The sequence below is a fragment of the Coenobita brevimanus genome, chromosome 60 (genome assembly GCF_032717465.1).
Source record: "Coenobita brevimanus isolate Jiangsu-jjx chromosome 60, ASM3271746v2, whole genome shotgun sequence".
Classification (NCBI taxonomy): domain Eukaryota; kingdom Metazoa; phylum Arthropoda; class Malacostraca; order Decapoda; family Coenobitidae; genus Coenobita; species Coenobita brevimanus.
This window is the reverse complement of record NC_137013.1, coordinates 32,882,461-32,899,030: the sequence shown is the minus strand read 5'-3', so window position 1 is coordinate 32,899,030 and position 16,570 is coordinate 32,882,461. Positions and strand designations below refer to the sequence as shown.

At 40.9% G+C, this 16,570-nt stretch overlaps 1 protein-coding gene across 1 annotated transcript in view; it reads right to left on the bottom strand.

Moving 5' to 3' along the window:
• The window catches only part of Piezo (piezo type mechanosensitive ion channel component), a 1,050,432-nt gene that overhangs the window by 556,106 nt on the left and 477,756 nt on the right, over nucleotides 1-16,570 (bottom strand). The window contains exon 27 of the mRNA XM_080275143.1: nucleotides 14,457-14,620. Coding sequence (XP_080131269.1) covers nucleotides 14,457-14,620 — 164 coding nt within the window. The remainder of the gene's footprint in view (nucleotides 1-14,456; nucleotides 14,621-16,570) is intronic.

Genomic DNA, 16,570 nt, shown 5'->3' with positions numbered 1-16,570 from the left:
TTCTCTCTTATACTCTGCCTTTTTCTCATCCTCTTGTAACCTTTCCACTCTCCTTGCAACTACTCCTTCCTCTCGTCTTTCCCTTCTTCTATTCCGCCATCTTACTTGCATCCTAATTCTGGCCACCACCAAGTAGTGGTCAGAAAGTCCACTCCCTCAACCTCTATACACTCTTGCATTCTTGACACATCTTTGCATCCTTTCATCCACACACACATAATCAATCATAGCCTTCCTTTCATTCAGTTCACCACCCACCCTTCTCATCACTCGCCATGTATACCTGTGGATCATTTTATGCCTGAAGAGGGTATTGGCTATCACCAACCCCCTCCCAGCACAAATGTCCACTAACGCACTCCCATTCTCATCTATCTCAGCGGGCACACCCCACTCACCAACTATTCCATCCACCTTCACATTACCAACTTTACCAATCATATCACCAATCAAAAACACTCTCTCATTCCTTCCAAACTTTTCCATGCACACTTCTACATTTGTCCAGAATTCTTCTCTCACTCTTCTAGCACGATCTTGCGTTGGCGCATACACACACACAATCACCCACATTTGTATTCCAACTTTCAACTTTACCCACACAATCCTTGACCCAACTGATCCATACTGTCTTATGCTATATATGTGAATGCTATTCTCACATTAGCCAGCAGTGTACACACGTTACGTACCTTCTCACTGATGTGGTCAGCCAGAGATTGTCCATTACGGGTAATCACTCCTGGGTCCTTCTCCCTTTCTGATAGGTTAAGGGTTCAATTTCCTACCTTATAATCCCAATCTGGTCTTTTTTCACTTTTACCAAACTTAATTACATGACACTTGTCCACATTAAATTCCATTTGCTATTTATTGTTCCATTCACGAAGCTTATTAAATTCTTCTTTTAGCTCTCTGCAAGAATTTGTTAATAATTTTCCTTTGTATTTTTCCATCATCAGCAAACAAGTTTAGATAGCTTCCATTTCCAATGTTACTGTCTATGTCATTTATATATACTAAAAACATAATTGGTGCCAGCAATGAGCACTGTGGACATAACTGGTGGCAGCAATGAGCACTGTGGAACTCTGCTAGTCTCTTCCCTCCATGATGAGTACTTTCCCCTTAGTACTGTTCTCATTTCCCTTTTTCTCAGAAAATTCTGCATCCAACAGTACAGGTTGCCTTGGAATCCTCCTTGATGGTACAGTTTCCAAAAAAGGTCTTTGGTGAAGTACTCTGTCAAATTATTTCTTGAAACCTAAATAGATGCTGTTCACCAATCCTTCTCTTTTCTGTAATGTTTCTGTAACTCTATTATTGTAGCTTAATTGATTAGTAACACGTGATTTTCCCTTTCTAAAACCGAATTGCCTCTCTGTTATCATACTGTGTTCTTCAAGATGGTTCACCCAAACTTTTATTGTCAGCTCTTCTAGTACCTTACTTACAACACAGGTCTGTGATACTGGTTGGTAGTTGAGTGGATTCTGTCTATTCCTTTTCTTTAACAGGGAAACAATGTCTGCCTTCTTCCAAATATCAGGTAGTTTACCCTGACTTAAGGATTCCTTGAATATTAAATACACTGGTCTACTTAATTCTTCTGCACATTCATGTAGCACCCAACCTGAAACTTTGTCAGGACCATATGCTTTTCCTTTATCTAATTTACTTAACTCTTCCTGTACCTCTTTTTCAGATAACTGTATATCTGGTAATATGTGTGGGCATGCATGTTCCATATCATCTCTTTCAAACTTATTTTCTTCTGTAATAAATGATCAGAAAATTTCATTTAGTCTATCTCTCTATCTATATACCTAGGGTGCTTCCCCCAAGAAAAGGGAGGTAGCCGAGACAGGACGACACACTCCCCATTTACTCATCCATTCAAACACATTCATTCGCATCTTAGCCCCAAAGGGAAGAACGGACAGATCCTCACCGCACCACACTGCACAAGGGTCAACTGCGCAATGCAATCAGTGACATCCGCAGCAGGGCCCGACAGCAGAACTGGTTTACCCCTGCCACATCATAACAGACCCATCCCCTTACCCGCACCTGACCTGACTAGCTGATCAGACCAAATGCAGGAGAATATCCCCTCAGGGTTGCGTCATCACTTATTCATTCACAACTTCTCTCCATTTATTTCTGTCACGCACAGCCACTCTTCCTTGCTCAACAGACATCCCTCTTGCATCCAGCGCTCTCTTCACACTGTCCATCCATCCTATTCGTGGTTTTCCTCTCAGCCTTACACCTCTCACATCAGATCTAGTTATCTTTTTCACCAATCGCTCATTATCCATTCTCTCCATATGCTCAAACCATCGCAACACCCTCTGCTCAACTCTACCGGCCATCTCCTGAACAACTCCAGTTCTCCTTCGCACTTCATCCATATGCGTCACTCCACACATACTCCTCAGACACCTCATCTAGTGCTTTACAAATATCTTTCTCTTGAGTACAGATGATCTCCTCATCCATAATGGACCGTATTTTATCTTTAACTTTGGTTTTGCTTCGGATGTAGCTGTAAAATAGCTTAGGTTGATCACTAATTTTATTTATAATGTCTTCCTCAAACTGTCTTTGGGCTTCCCTCCTTATCCCTGTATAATCATTTCTTGTCTTTTTATAGTTGTTATAAGCCCTCTCACCATTGTGTTTTCTGTATCTATTCCACAGCAAGTCTCTTTTTTTGTTTTGATTTTTTACATTCTGTATTAAACCATTTCTTTATTTTCATTTCTGTTTCTTTGTGCTGAGGGATGTAACTTTGGACTCCTGCTTCATAAAATTCACAGCATTTTCCATATATAACATTTAAATCTTGTCCTCTGAGCTCCTTTTCCCAATCTATTTCCAAGAACTACTTCTTCAGGTCATGGTAGTTGCCCTTTTTTTTTAGACTCTTTTTGTAGTAGTAGTAGTAGTTGTTCCCTGGGCAGTCTGGCCAAACAGCTCCGAGTCCCTTATGAAGGCCATGGCCGAGACTGGGCTTTCCCACAGAGCTCTCAAAGAGTGTACAGAGGGGCACCAACTTTCGCTACAGCAGGATTCGCGGAATCCACTTTCGCGGCATGCACCAAATATTCCCTAACTTCCACTTTTGCTTGAAAAAAATCGATTTTCGCGCACAAATTTTGGGTTTGGGACAATATTTTGAACTTTGAATTTCCTGCACCGCCCGCCCGCAACCCACCGCCATCTTGAATGACGTCATGTCAACACTCTGTCCACCCATTCCCGCCATTGTGTACAAGCATGCTAGCTCCATTGTGTTGGATTCTCACGGTTCAATGGCCTCTACTATACCTGGTAGTGTGGGGAAAGGGCCTGGTGGTGTGGGGGGAGAGCCTGGTGGTGTGGGGGGAGGGCCGGGAGGCAGTGGTGATGATAAAAAGTGGCCGGGACATTCAAAGTCGGGAGGAAAGGCCAAGGCTAAAAGAGAGTATCGTGTTGGAGTGAAGAAACGGCAGTATAATAATGAAATGAAAAGGAAGACAGCTGAGTTTTTATTGTTTGTATCTCACAATGCAATGTACAATAGTGATTAGATGTACTGTATTGCAAGTGAAAATGAAAATCTGATGTTACTTTAGGATAACCGAGAACCAATTAGCCTTTTTGCCATAAAGACAATGCCCCAACTTTCGCTAATTCCACTTTCGCGCATTATTTTTGGACCCAATTAGGCGCGAAAATTGGTGCCCCACTGTATGTTGTGTTGCTGGCGTAGGTGATTGTGTGCGATGCAGTCTTCTATAATGTGCTTAATAGTATGGGGTGCAGTGTTGCATCCTGGACAGGCATCAGCGACAGAGTCATCCAGCCTCTTCTGGTAGCTTAAGAGGGCTGGATGGTGCCCACATCTCAGCCTGGCTCTTTTTGTAACTCTCATTACTGGTAACTATGTCATATGCATTCCTGAAGTTGCAATTTAATACTGCATGCTTGCTCTTGCTGAACAATCATCCTGTTTACATACTAGCCATAGGTTGAGTCTACTGCCTGCCTTTTTTTTTTCATTCCATGTTTGTTATGTACCACTTTCGTACCTGCAATCCAATTAATTCGTATAAAACTTCACTCTTCTCTTCCTCTGATCATTCCTTGTTCTTTGTTTTTGCTTCCTCCCTCTTCTCCTTTAGTATTCCCAATTCCTCTTTTGTCAGGCATTTTTTTTTTTATCCATACTTTTTTAAGTTCCTCTTTTTCTATGAGTTTGTTTGCATTTTTTAATACTTCCTCCACAGTGTTCACACTCTGGAAGGTTATTATCAGAGGCCTAGACTTACTTCTTTCATATTTTCCTAGCCTTTTGTGTTCCTCTATGTGTTTATCACACATTTCCTCTGATATTTCCCTCAATATGTTCATTATATTTGCCATCTCCTTTCTGTCTCTTGAAATTTTGTTTCTCATTTCTTCTTCACCTATACCAGTGATTACTATAGATTTGTTGATATATTCTGAATCTTTGACCAGTTTAGGGTTATTTTTAATTATTTCTTTCACTTCCTTTCTATTGTTTTTCTCTTTGACTTTTGTTTCTATGTCTTTCCTTACTTTCACCATTTCAGCAAAAGTAGTTTCTACTTCATTTTTGAGACTTCTCATCATTTTGTTCACCTGGGTTATCTTCTCTTCAATATCTCTGCTTTGGTCTATCAGACTGCTTGCTTGCCTAACTGTCTCTGTATCATTTCTGAACTCCTCCATAATACTCTCATGGTTCACAACTCCACTTGCCATTTCACTGATCTCCCTTCTAAGTGAACCTACCTTGACTGACAGCTCATCTACTGTTGTGTCTTTTTTTTAATTCCTTTAAAAAATTTTCATTTTCTTCCTTCTGCATGCATAACTGCTTCTTAACGTCCTCTAATTCACTTTGAAAAGTTTTCTCCAGTTTATTCACTTTCTCTACTAATTTATTATATGTTTCCATTTCAACCAGTTCTGGGTAGAAATCATCATCCTGTTTTCTAGCTTTATCCCTTTTCTTAACTTCTTCCATATTCACTTTACTAAAGATTGTGCTCATCTTGTGGTAATTTTCACTTAGACAGGTAAGTTCTACTTACAAGTTTGCATCTCCCTGCTACCAGCCTGGTTACAGACGACAACCAGCTGATGATGTGTTGTGTCTGTGGATTTTTGCACTAAATGAATGTATTCTATTATTTGGACAACACTTTTGCTTATACTTGCTCTACTATATTACAACATCATTTAGTTTAACCTAGTACAGAGCTTGACTCATATAAAGATGCTATTTAGGTAAGGCCAGTTGTTGGCCAGCGCAGAGCGAAGTGACGCGTGTTGTCTCTGGTGCCTCAACTCGGTGTGTGTGTGTGTGTGTGTGTGTGTGTGTAGTGCAGCTGAAAGTAGGAAAAGGGTTTTGCTGAAACTTGGCAGGTTGGTTTATGGGTCACAGATGAGCCCACTTCAGTTTCATGTTGTTTGAAATTTCCTAAAGAGGTGGTCTGACCCCTGTCCCACTAGTTATACAGCTGAATGGTCCAATAGAGCTGCAAAGCAACTGCTCCTGTGTCAACATACGAATCACTGGTTTCGAGCAAAGCAAAGTGCGGTCAAGAAATGGCCCTTATTTAAGCAAATGCTAAGAGGCCTATTAACCCCTCCATGGCTCCCAGTGTCAAATGACGTTTTACTGTAGCATGGCTGCCGGTGTTATTCGAGCGCTGCTTATAAAAAACAGCAAAAATTTTTGGGAAGTGAACAAATGTTTTGAACATCTTGAGACTGACCTCCATTACACTCCCATAGACCCCATAAATTAATTCAGGGTCTGCTGCCGTGATAAGAGGATTTTCAATTTTTTCGCTAGTGGCCATGCCTAAACATGCATAATTACACCCGTTATCTCGACCCAAACGAAAATATCATCTTTCTCCTCTCTTGCAAAACACACACAAGCACCCTGTTTACAATTATGAATAAATACAGGCATAAACAAAGACATAACAATAAGAGAAAAATACATTTTTGTTTTGGTATCCTTACTTATTTGCTCAGGTTTGTTGTACTGGCTTGGATCATCTGATGCACTACAACTTGTAGAAAACTATGGAAACTTTTGAGACATGAACGAACATCTCAGAGTTGAGACTGACCTTCACCTCACGCTCTCACACCTCATTTGTCAGTTCGCCAGCTGCTGTCTTGATAAGCGGATGTACGATTTTTTTGCTCGTGGCCATGCGTAAACAACATGCACCCATTGTCTCAACCCAGACAGAAAATATAATCTTTCTCCTCCCTTGTGAAACACACACAACCACCTTGTTTATGATTATAAATGAATACAGACATAAACACAATAGACATGAAAATAAGAGATTTTTGTTTGGTATCTTTACCTATTTGCTCAGCATTGTTGTACATTTTGGATCATTTTACATATTCTTTGTCTTTCACAAGCATAACAGGAAAGTTTTCCTTGTTCACGTGATGTCTCCGTGGGTGGAACGGCCTCCCTTCCCTTCCCACTAACCAACTTGTGCAAAGTGCGAATGGCAGGTCGTCTCACATTTCAGCCCTCACTGTCAAGCTTGTACACTCAAGGGATGACGTTTATCTCATTTAGGTATAAAAACAGACCCCCTTGCTTCCCTTTTCCAACAAACTCCACCACCCAGACTATAAAAATAAGTCTGTACCACCATAAACACAATAAACACTGAAAAATGCAAAAGTAAATTCATATTTTTTTAAATTCAAACCTCGTATATTATGTACTAAAAAGCTTCAAAATACACATATCTAGTTACTTCACACCACTGACAATGTTTTGTGGTAAAAAAAAAAATACAGTATTGTATCACTGCAATACCTATGTGTGACCGGTATCAGCTGCCTAAATTTACGCAACTTCTGCGTTCGATAGCATGCCACAGGATGGGTCTAGGAAGATGAAATTTTCACTGCCAGGTCCATTGGAAAAAAAATCGATTTTCAGAACTTTAAAAAATGGCTGCAGAGCTGGCCTGGGGGGCCTGACAAATTCCACATGGTCAGCCACGGAGGGGTTAAGTCTGCAAAGCACTTGTATTTACCTAAAACTGTCTGACAGATGCAACAGACAATGGCAAATGTAACTCTCAGTACAAAACATTAACAAGTTACTTTAGGCCATCCATCCATCCATCATCCAATCCTACACTGCCCCATGAGAAGCGTAGGAGCCCGGGCCTAGGCAGTTGGTCCCGACATTTAAGATAAAAGTGACCAGCCTCTCTCATCCCTGAGTAGCAATACATGAGCAATCAACCCCAACCACCCCTTGAATATAAACCTTCACTGGCTCAATCTGACTGGAGTGCAATAATTACCCACTAAACCACCGGGTGCCAAAATTTGGTTATATGGTTACCAACCAGCACAGTAAATGGCTTCCTGGTGTACAGTAACGATTTGGCTTGTCACTCAGTGTAGAGTCACCCACAGGCAGAAGGAAGAGGAAAGAATGAAGGACAGAAAGACAGAAGAGGGAGTGTAAAGTCACCCGTAGGCAGAAGGACAAGAAAAGAATGAAGGAAAGAGAGAAGAGGACGGAAGGAAAGAAGAATGGAGGAGAGGAATGGGCAGACACCTGACAGCAGCACTACATCAAGTGAGTGGATGGTAAGCATCCCAACTAGTTAAAAATAATAATAATAATTACAGTTTTGCACTAATGACTATAAAATCTATGTTTATTTCACTTATGAAACAGCATCCGAAGGATGTCTCAAATCCTCCCTACCCAAGAAACATATCCATTCTTACAAAATGCCATATCACAATAGCATACTCCACTGTACCCACTTTATGTATTTCACATAAATCACTACTGGAACTCTCACTGTCATGTGATGTAACTGTATATGTACTGTATTGTATGCACTTCTGTGAAAGCTGGTAAATTTACTAAGCTCTATACGTGCTCTGTCAGAGATATAACACATACAGATGTTATGCTATGGGATTAGATTTGTGGTTTATATCTGGAGATGTGAGGAACATTCTAGAAATTTCACCATGTCTGTTTTATTTTCTTTCTCTCTTGCCTTTGCAATTAGTGCTTGTCATTACTGCTATTGTGTCACTGTTAATTTAAATGCATTATTGCATGAGAAAATGTGAGCTCCCTTCTAGGCTCTGAAGCCAGTCTGGGGGGTACTGGTAGGTGGAGTCAGAGGGGTATTTAAAGGAACCGCTCTGCCTGCTGGCAGTGACCAAGAGAATTTAGTCTGTAACAGACAGTGTGAGCTTTGTGTGCAGCTGTGAGTCAGTAAGCCAGTAGCAGTTTGTAAGCAAGAGCCAGTCAGACAGTGAGAGTCAGAGAGTCAGTAACAGACAATGAACAGTGTGTGAGTCAAATAGTCAGTGGCAGATATACAGTGACACAGTACATCAGTGACGGAGTTAGTGAGCAAGAGTCAGACAGTGAGAGTCAGCCAATGAAGGAAGGAGCAGTCTATCAGAGTCAGTGGGTGACAGTTTGTCAGAAAATGGATAAAGAGTAAATAGTACTTAGTGAGGACAAAGGCAGTGAGAGAGGGAAAAACCACAGTGTTTTGCTGATGTACCTCAGCTGTGCCTGGAAGTAATAAAAGCCTAAACTGTTGAGCAGCTCTTCTACCCTGTGACTTGTCTATGCATCATTCTCGATCTATCAACAAACCCTATAGAGTAACATAGAAACACAGTATATCTGCCATATACTGTAATGCATATCCATGATTTGGCAGAGGATAATTTTGGGGAAAAAAGTACTCAATATAATTTACTAATAACTGTATTCATATTTAACATTCAGCACTAAGTTGTGAGGGGAAATAATATTGCATTAAATTATTTATTAAGATTGGAAATACACAACTGTGGTAGGTGGTGGCGCTCACCATCCACTCACTCGATGTAGTGCTGCTGTCGGGTGTCTGCCCTTTCCTCTCTTCCATCCTTCTTTCCTTTCATCCTCTTCTGTCTTTCTTTCCTTGTCCCTCTGCCTACAGGTGACTTTACACTCCCTATTCTGTCTTTATTTCCTTCATTCTTTCCTTTTCCTTCTGCCTGTGGGTGACTCTACACTGAGTGACAAACCAAATGGTTTCCTGTACACCAGGAAACCATTTACTATGGTGGGTGTTAACCATATAGCCAAATTTTGGCACCTGGCGGTTTGGTGGGTATTTATTGCGCTCCAGTCGGATTGAGCTGGTGAAGGTTTATATCCAAGGGATGGTTGGGGTTGACTGCTCATGTAATGCCACTCAGGGTTGAGTGAGGCTGGTCACTCTCATCTTAAATGTCGAGACCAACTGCCTAGCCCCAGGCTTCTACACTCCTCATGGGGCAATGTAGGATTGGATGATGGATGGATGGATGGATGGATGGATGGAAATACAAAAATACTGTACACAAATCTTTCACTGCCATCTTGTGTTTGTTAGGCAATCGGCTGACTTTGTTTACTACCAACCAATGACCTTTGTGTGATGTAATCGTTCCATGCTTCATATGTGTGCATATCTAACCCAGAGAATGTTTACATATTACAGTATTCAAATACAATATTCGCCATGAAGAAGTTGGAAGGGAAAACAGTTTTGCATTAAATAAGTTACTTAAAGAGGAAATACAGTATACAGATTTACAAATCTTTCACCACAACCTTGCAATTCACCAACGTGCCTGGTGTGGTGCAATCACACGATGCTCCATGTGTGTGCAATATCTAACACAAATAATGTTAGTTAACTGCTTATTTATTATGTATTTATGATAATACACACTCATCCAAATGTACATTATTAAAATCTACATTAATAATTGGTAAAGCCAACAACTGCTTTGTTTCTGACTGTTGGTGGGCTTCATACCAGTCAAGACAACCCACAGACCTACTTCAAACTATGACCTTTACGATAAAATGCGCAGGGTGATTTTCAAAACAAAATTTTGGAAAAAACGTGGGCATTAAACGGCACCATGTGGAAACAGGGTACTTCACTTTAATAAGGTACTATATGAAGTATCATTAATGTGTGAAAATCCTTGAGATGCTACAGTAAAGTATATTGCCTGTGAAAGTCCTTAAGGAAACAAAATGCAACCATATGAAGCTTTATTAAGGCAAAGCACCATGCTACTGAAAATCCTTAGGGAGTGAATGACTGATTGGGCCACTCCTGGAGATGCTCTCATAACTAAAAATACAATCTACTGTATCTATCTATTGTCAGATGCCTTAATCCTGTAAGGGGTGGCTACAATCATATTGTCTCCATCTCGCCCTGTCCCCTGCCATTTCACTGCCCTCCCCCCAGCCCACATCCCCCCTCTCTCACATAACTCTCCATTTCATCCCTCCATCTCATCCTCTGCCTCCCCTCCTCCACCTCACTCGTTCCATTTTGTTTTTGAAGGCTCCAACACGTTTGCACGCATCAACCTTGGTCACCAAATGGCAGCTCTCCATGCTGCTGAACCACTGGCAGCTTCCCCAATCAGTCCCTTATCCCTGAGGTCACACTCAATGACCTTATCTAAAGTCATTTTCATTCTACCTCTTACGACCCTACCCACAACACTCACACTTCTCACTTTTTGCACCAAATTATCATCCCCCATCTTCTCCACAAGCCCAAATCACCTCAATCTACCTCTCTTCATCACAGCACCAATACATTCCAGTCCCATCCTACCTCTCAACTCTTCCATCATAAACCTATTCCCCAAGGCCTCGCACTCAGGGACACACTGCACATCCACCTCATTATTGCCATTTCTGTACATCTGAACCTGCAAATATCATCTTCCTTTACTGCCCAGGTCTCAAAACCATAGAGGATTATACTCCAAACATATGCCGCATACAAAGATGCTTTAGCACGGAGGGAGAGCCCTCTCAATGCCAGGAGAGGCAACAGTTCCCTGAACTTCTTCCAACCACTCCTCACTCTAGCCAAAGAACTAGCTCCAGCCCCACCTCCAGCACATAACATGTCTCTCAAATAACAAAACTCTTCCACACATTCAAGAGACTCACCAGCAAGTTCAAACCTTTCATGCCTGGCAATCTCCACATGCTCTCCCCGATACACTGCGCACATGAAATCACGAGTCATCTCGCAGTCTACCCCTAATACCTCTACTTTTCTTGTGCAGCCACTTATCACAAACACTGCACAAGATGGAAATACTGTATTTCCAAAGCCCTTGTGGCAAACTGCACATGGCCACTCTCCCTCTTCTTTGACAGTACTGCCACCAGCCCTAGATACCATCACTCTTGTTTTACCTGCAATTACCCTTATGCCCTTGTGCCTCATACCATCTCTCCACTTCCTAAATCTTTCCTCCACCTCCCTTTCATTCTCTGCAATCAACATCAAATCATCAGCATAGACCATCTCCCATGGAAGTCCATTTCTGAAGTCATGTGAAAGGGCTTCAAGTGCCCTGATAAACAACAAGGGGTTAAAAACTGACTCCTGGTGCATATCAACACTAACAGAAAACTCATCACTCAAATCTTTATTCACCCTTACCTGGGTGTGAGCACCCACATACAAGGCCATAATGACCCTACCCACCCAGTCCTTGATTCCAAGTTTTCTCACTGTGCACTTCACAACCTCTCTGGGAACTCTGTCAAAGGCCTTCTCAAAAAACAAAACAAAAAAAAACAAAAAAAACAAAAAAAACAGTTCCCTTTTCTTTCCTATATTTTTCCTGAAGCTGTCGAACAATGAATATGGCATCAGTGGTCCTCCTGCCTGGCATAACTCAAACTACATCTCATCAATATTCACTCTTTCTCCAATCGTACCTTCTAAAACCCTCTCCAATACCTTCATTATCTGGTCTAAAAGCTTTATGCGTCTATACCTTCCCCTTGTACACATTTACAATTACACTCTTCAGCCAATCATCTGGGACAACACACTCATATATAATTGTATTTATCAAGTCAGCAACTAACCCCACTCCTATATCTCCTGAGGTTTTCAACATTTCAGCACTCAAACACGCTGTAGTCATTGGTCTCTCTCACTCCCAATCCTCTCCACACGGCCAAACCACCTCAATGTATTTCTCCCAATGCTTTATATCACATCCACGCAACAATACTCCTTCACCTCCTCATTTGTCAGTCTGTCTCTGCATGTAACTCCACATGCTCCTCTCAAATAACTCAATTCCACTGTTCTTACTCTTGACTTGTGTCCTTCCAACAAGGTCCAAACTTTGCTTCCATACATTAGAGGTGGTATCACAATACTATCATGCAGTGATTTTTTTACTTCCATGCTCACTTCCCTCTTCCTTGTCACAGTTTTCAAAGAACCAGCAACCTTTCTTTCCTGTTGTACCCTTTCAAGCACTTCATCCCCCAAACTTCCATCCTTACTCATCACGCTGCTACCCAAGTACTTAAATGCACTTATATTTTCTATTTCCTCATCATCCCACCTTACTGTACATTCAATGACTTCACTTCTCTCAAAGACCATAACTTTGTTACTCTTCCCTAGAGTCACATTTGGATTCCGTTTCTTAATCACTCTCCCAGACTAATTCACCAAGCCTTGCAGTTCCCCTTTATTGTCACTTAAAAGTACACAGTCATCTTCAAACAACAGTACAGGAAGTTTCCAAACACTGCCCTCTCTCATTAGGGCCACTCCACATCCACTGCCCTACCTTGAATCTTTTTTATAACCTTGTCCATATACAGAGACATTACACATCCCTGTTTCAATCCAACATTCAGACTGAAAAATCTATCTATCTACTGTATCTATTTGTTTTGCCAAATGCCTTAATCCTATAAGGAGTGGCCATAAACAAATCACTTACATGTCGCCCTGTACCCAGCCATTTCAGTACCCTCCCCATAGCTCACACCCCTCTCTCTCATATACCTCTCCACTTCATCCCTCCATCTCAACCTCAGCCTCTCCCTCCCTCTTGACCCCCTACCTCATTCACATACATCTCCTTATTAGTCTCTCACTCTCCATCCTTTCCACATGAAAAATATTTTATTTAGGATATGTAACTTCTCAAAGTTGTGCCTTTGGCTCCAACTAGTAAAATGTAAAAGATTATAAATATCATACAACATTTCAAAGGATAGCTTTGGTATAACAACATGTTACATGCTGTGGATTAAGTTGTATTAATCCTTGAACAGTGATGACTGTTTATATTTAATTCATGGCAACTGATTATATGCCTTACTGTATCTGTACAGTGACGGAAATACAGTGATAATCTTGGGTTCTGTGCTTTAGATGCCTGTGCACTAATCTGATGTGTTAAACAACCCTTCAGCCTGACCCTAACCTGCTTACTATAGATCCTCTATGATCCTAACTCTTGTAGACTATGTTCATGCTTCCTAAGGGCATGGTCTATTGTAGAGAGGTAAAGCAAAAGTAAGACAGTAATACTAAAGAGGTTTAAAGGAATAAAAAAGTGGGAAAAACTAACAGTGCAAACAGTTTCAACCCTGAGGAACACTTTTGTTATGGGACTGAGCACCACCATGCACATCATATTTTTTCTGCACATGATGTTCCTGGTACCGCTTATTTCATCCATGCACTGAGAATCTGTACACTGAGAGTCCATACCTACAGTACTGTATTATATCAGGAAGGCCTCACATGTGTGGTGCTCTATTAGATATAGAAGCCATTATCCAGTACATGTGATTCCCCAAAGAGTGCTTGATATTGGAGTTTCTACCATATGTGTGGCATGAGTGTGGTTTCTTCTTCATACCTAAAGGAGCCAGAATCAATTTCCATGTAACATTTCTCAAATTTTTACATCTATTCTAGCACTGGAAAGGGAAGCCTTCCAGTAAAGACATCAATGCACCAAGACAGCACCTGCTGGATGCACAAACATCCCTCGACTTGCCCCACACCTCCCAAAAGGAGAATGGTGGACAGCAGTGCTTAATTTCCTGCAATCTAATGGCTTCACATCCAGGTGAGTCTGGGGTTACTACTACTACTATGATTGCTACTTACATCAAATATAAATTATTCATTCTTAAACTCATGTCAAACCAGTCCATTTCTTACTATTCTAACATACCATTGTTAATTTTGGCACCATGTATACTGATCTAACCATGGAACAAATGCCATGCAATAAATGCTACCATTACTCACTCTGTGTTCTTGTCCAACATGATGCAATCATATGTCATGAAGTAAACATGACTGACAAAATCTCAAACTTCAGTAGACTAACCAAAAGTCAATTTAAAATGAATATAAAATAGAACAGTCATCATCTTTATAACAGGTACAGTGGACTACACTCTCTTAATGCTGTCCAGATCATTTCATTTAGACATCTCCAGTCAATGCAATATCAAATACTGTATATGATATACAAAGACTCACCTTCATAATGACTAGTTGGCTCACGGGTCTGCTGGTTGTGCAGTAGTTGCTGTGTGGCCTTGATTCGCTCCATCTTTTCTTTGATCTTGTTCAGCACTTCACGCTCTGCTGCTTGCTGTTCGGCTATCTCTTGCTGCATAAGTTCAGCTATCAATTCTGCACCTCTGTGGGGGAGAATACAGCATGATGGAATGTATACATTTTTTTTAGCAGAAAGTTTCACCGCTACTGACAGCAATCTCCTACTTCCACCATACTATAAAATAGCTACTTTTTAAACCATACAGTGCTGCATACATTTCAGGCATGTTTGTACCAAGGAGTGCAACATACATTCCATAACAAAACAAAAAATAAAATAAAATACAGTATACCTTAACTGTAATGGACCTAGGTATTGCAGAAGTTGGATTTGACACATGCAACGAAGCCTGCTAAACTTCCATTGGCTATAATGAACACTGTCCATTAAACAGGGTGCAAAGGTTGCAATACATACTTCCTACCTCTTTTACTCCTACTTGGCCTGAAACTGCCTTCTCTCCATCATCTTCCCATCATGACTACTGAATTGTACGAACAGACTATAGTACAGAAAAAGCTCAATTAACCGGAATGCATGGGGATTCTTCCATTCCGGATATGGAATGTTCTGGATAATCGAATGTTACTCTTAGAAATTATCTGGGAGGTCAAACAAATGAAACAGTACCAAACTTGGGACTTTACTTCATAAAGTACATTATTTAGTATTGGATACAGTTCAGGAAAGATACAGTACAGATACACTCACGCTCACTAATATCTGACCAGGGGTGCCCCTTTCCTTCCTCAGAATACCCAGGGAAGAGAGGAAGGGGGGACAAAACGAGCAGTTACATCTCAAGCTGATTTCATGCTTAACACTCTTGGTCCCACTATTAATACAAACAAAGAACATTAGGATATGTCAAAAGAATATATCAATATGTTGCAGCAAGAAATTAATGCATTATGACACTGACAGTAAAACAAAAACATTAACAACAGCCACCTCAGGCCTCCTGTGTTGGGTGCACTGCTTTGCAAACACACACACACACACACACAGGAAGTGTACAAATTACTGGAAACTCAAGGTGTAAGGAAAGCCCCAGGACCTGATGGAATTTCTAATTGGGTACTGAAGGAATGCAGAGAACAACTGGTGGATAAAATTCACAGTTTAATCGTGTGTTCTCTGGAAGAGAGGAAAGTGCCACACGAATGGAAGAGGGCAAATGTGGTACCAATTTATAAGGGAGGAAACAGAGAAGAACCCCTGAATTATAGACCAGTGTCTCTAACCAGCATGGTCGCAAAATTGTACGAGAGAATCCTGAAAGACAGATGGATAAAACATCTGGAAGAGATGAATAGTTTGGCTGAATGTCAGTTTGGATTCAGAAGTGGAAGGTCACGTGTTTCTAACTTGTTGAGCTTTTCCTCAAGAGCGAGTGACGTGATACAGGAGAGAGATGGTTCGGTGGATTGTGTGTACTTAGAGAAGGTCTTTGACAAGGTACCTTATAAGAGACTAATGTGGAAAATAGAATATATAGGAGGACTGAAGGGGAAACTTCTGGAATGGATGAGAGACTTTTTGAGAGACGGACAAATGAGGACAATAATAAAGGATAGGATGTCTGGATGGAGGGAAGTAACAAGTGGAGTCCCTCAAGGCTCGGTGTTGGCGCCAGTAATGTTCCTGATTTACGTAAATGATATGGTAGAGGGAGTGAACAGTTATGCAAGTCTGTTTGCTGATGATGTAAAGATTTTGAGGAAGGCAGAGGTTGAGGACGATTGTAAAATGCTGCAGGAGGATTTGGATAGGATACACGATTGCAGCCGTAAGTGGGAAATGAAATTTAATGTAAAGAAATGTAAAATAATGGAAATGGGTAAAAGTACCAGAAGGCCATCACTGAATTATATGTTGGGTAATAAATTAATCACAAAAATGAGAGAAGAGAAAGACTTGGGAGTGCTGGTTCAAGATAGTTTGTCACCAGAAAAGCACATTAACAAGATAGTTGGAGAGACTTATAAACTTTTCACTAACATAAGAGTAGCATTTCATTATATGGATGAGG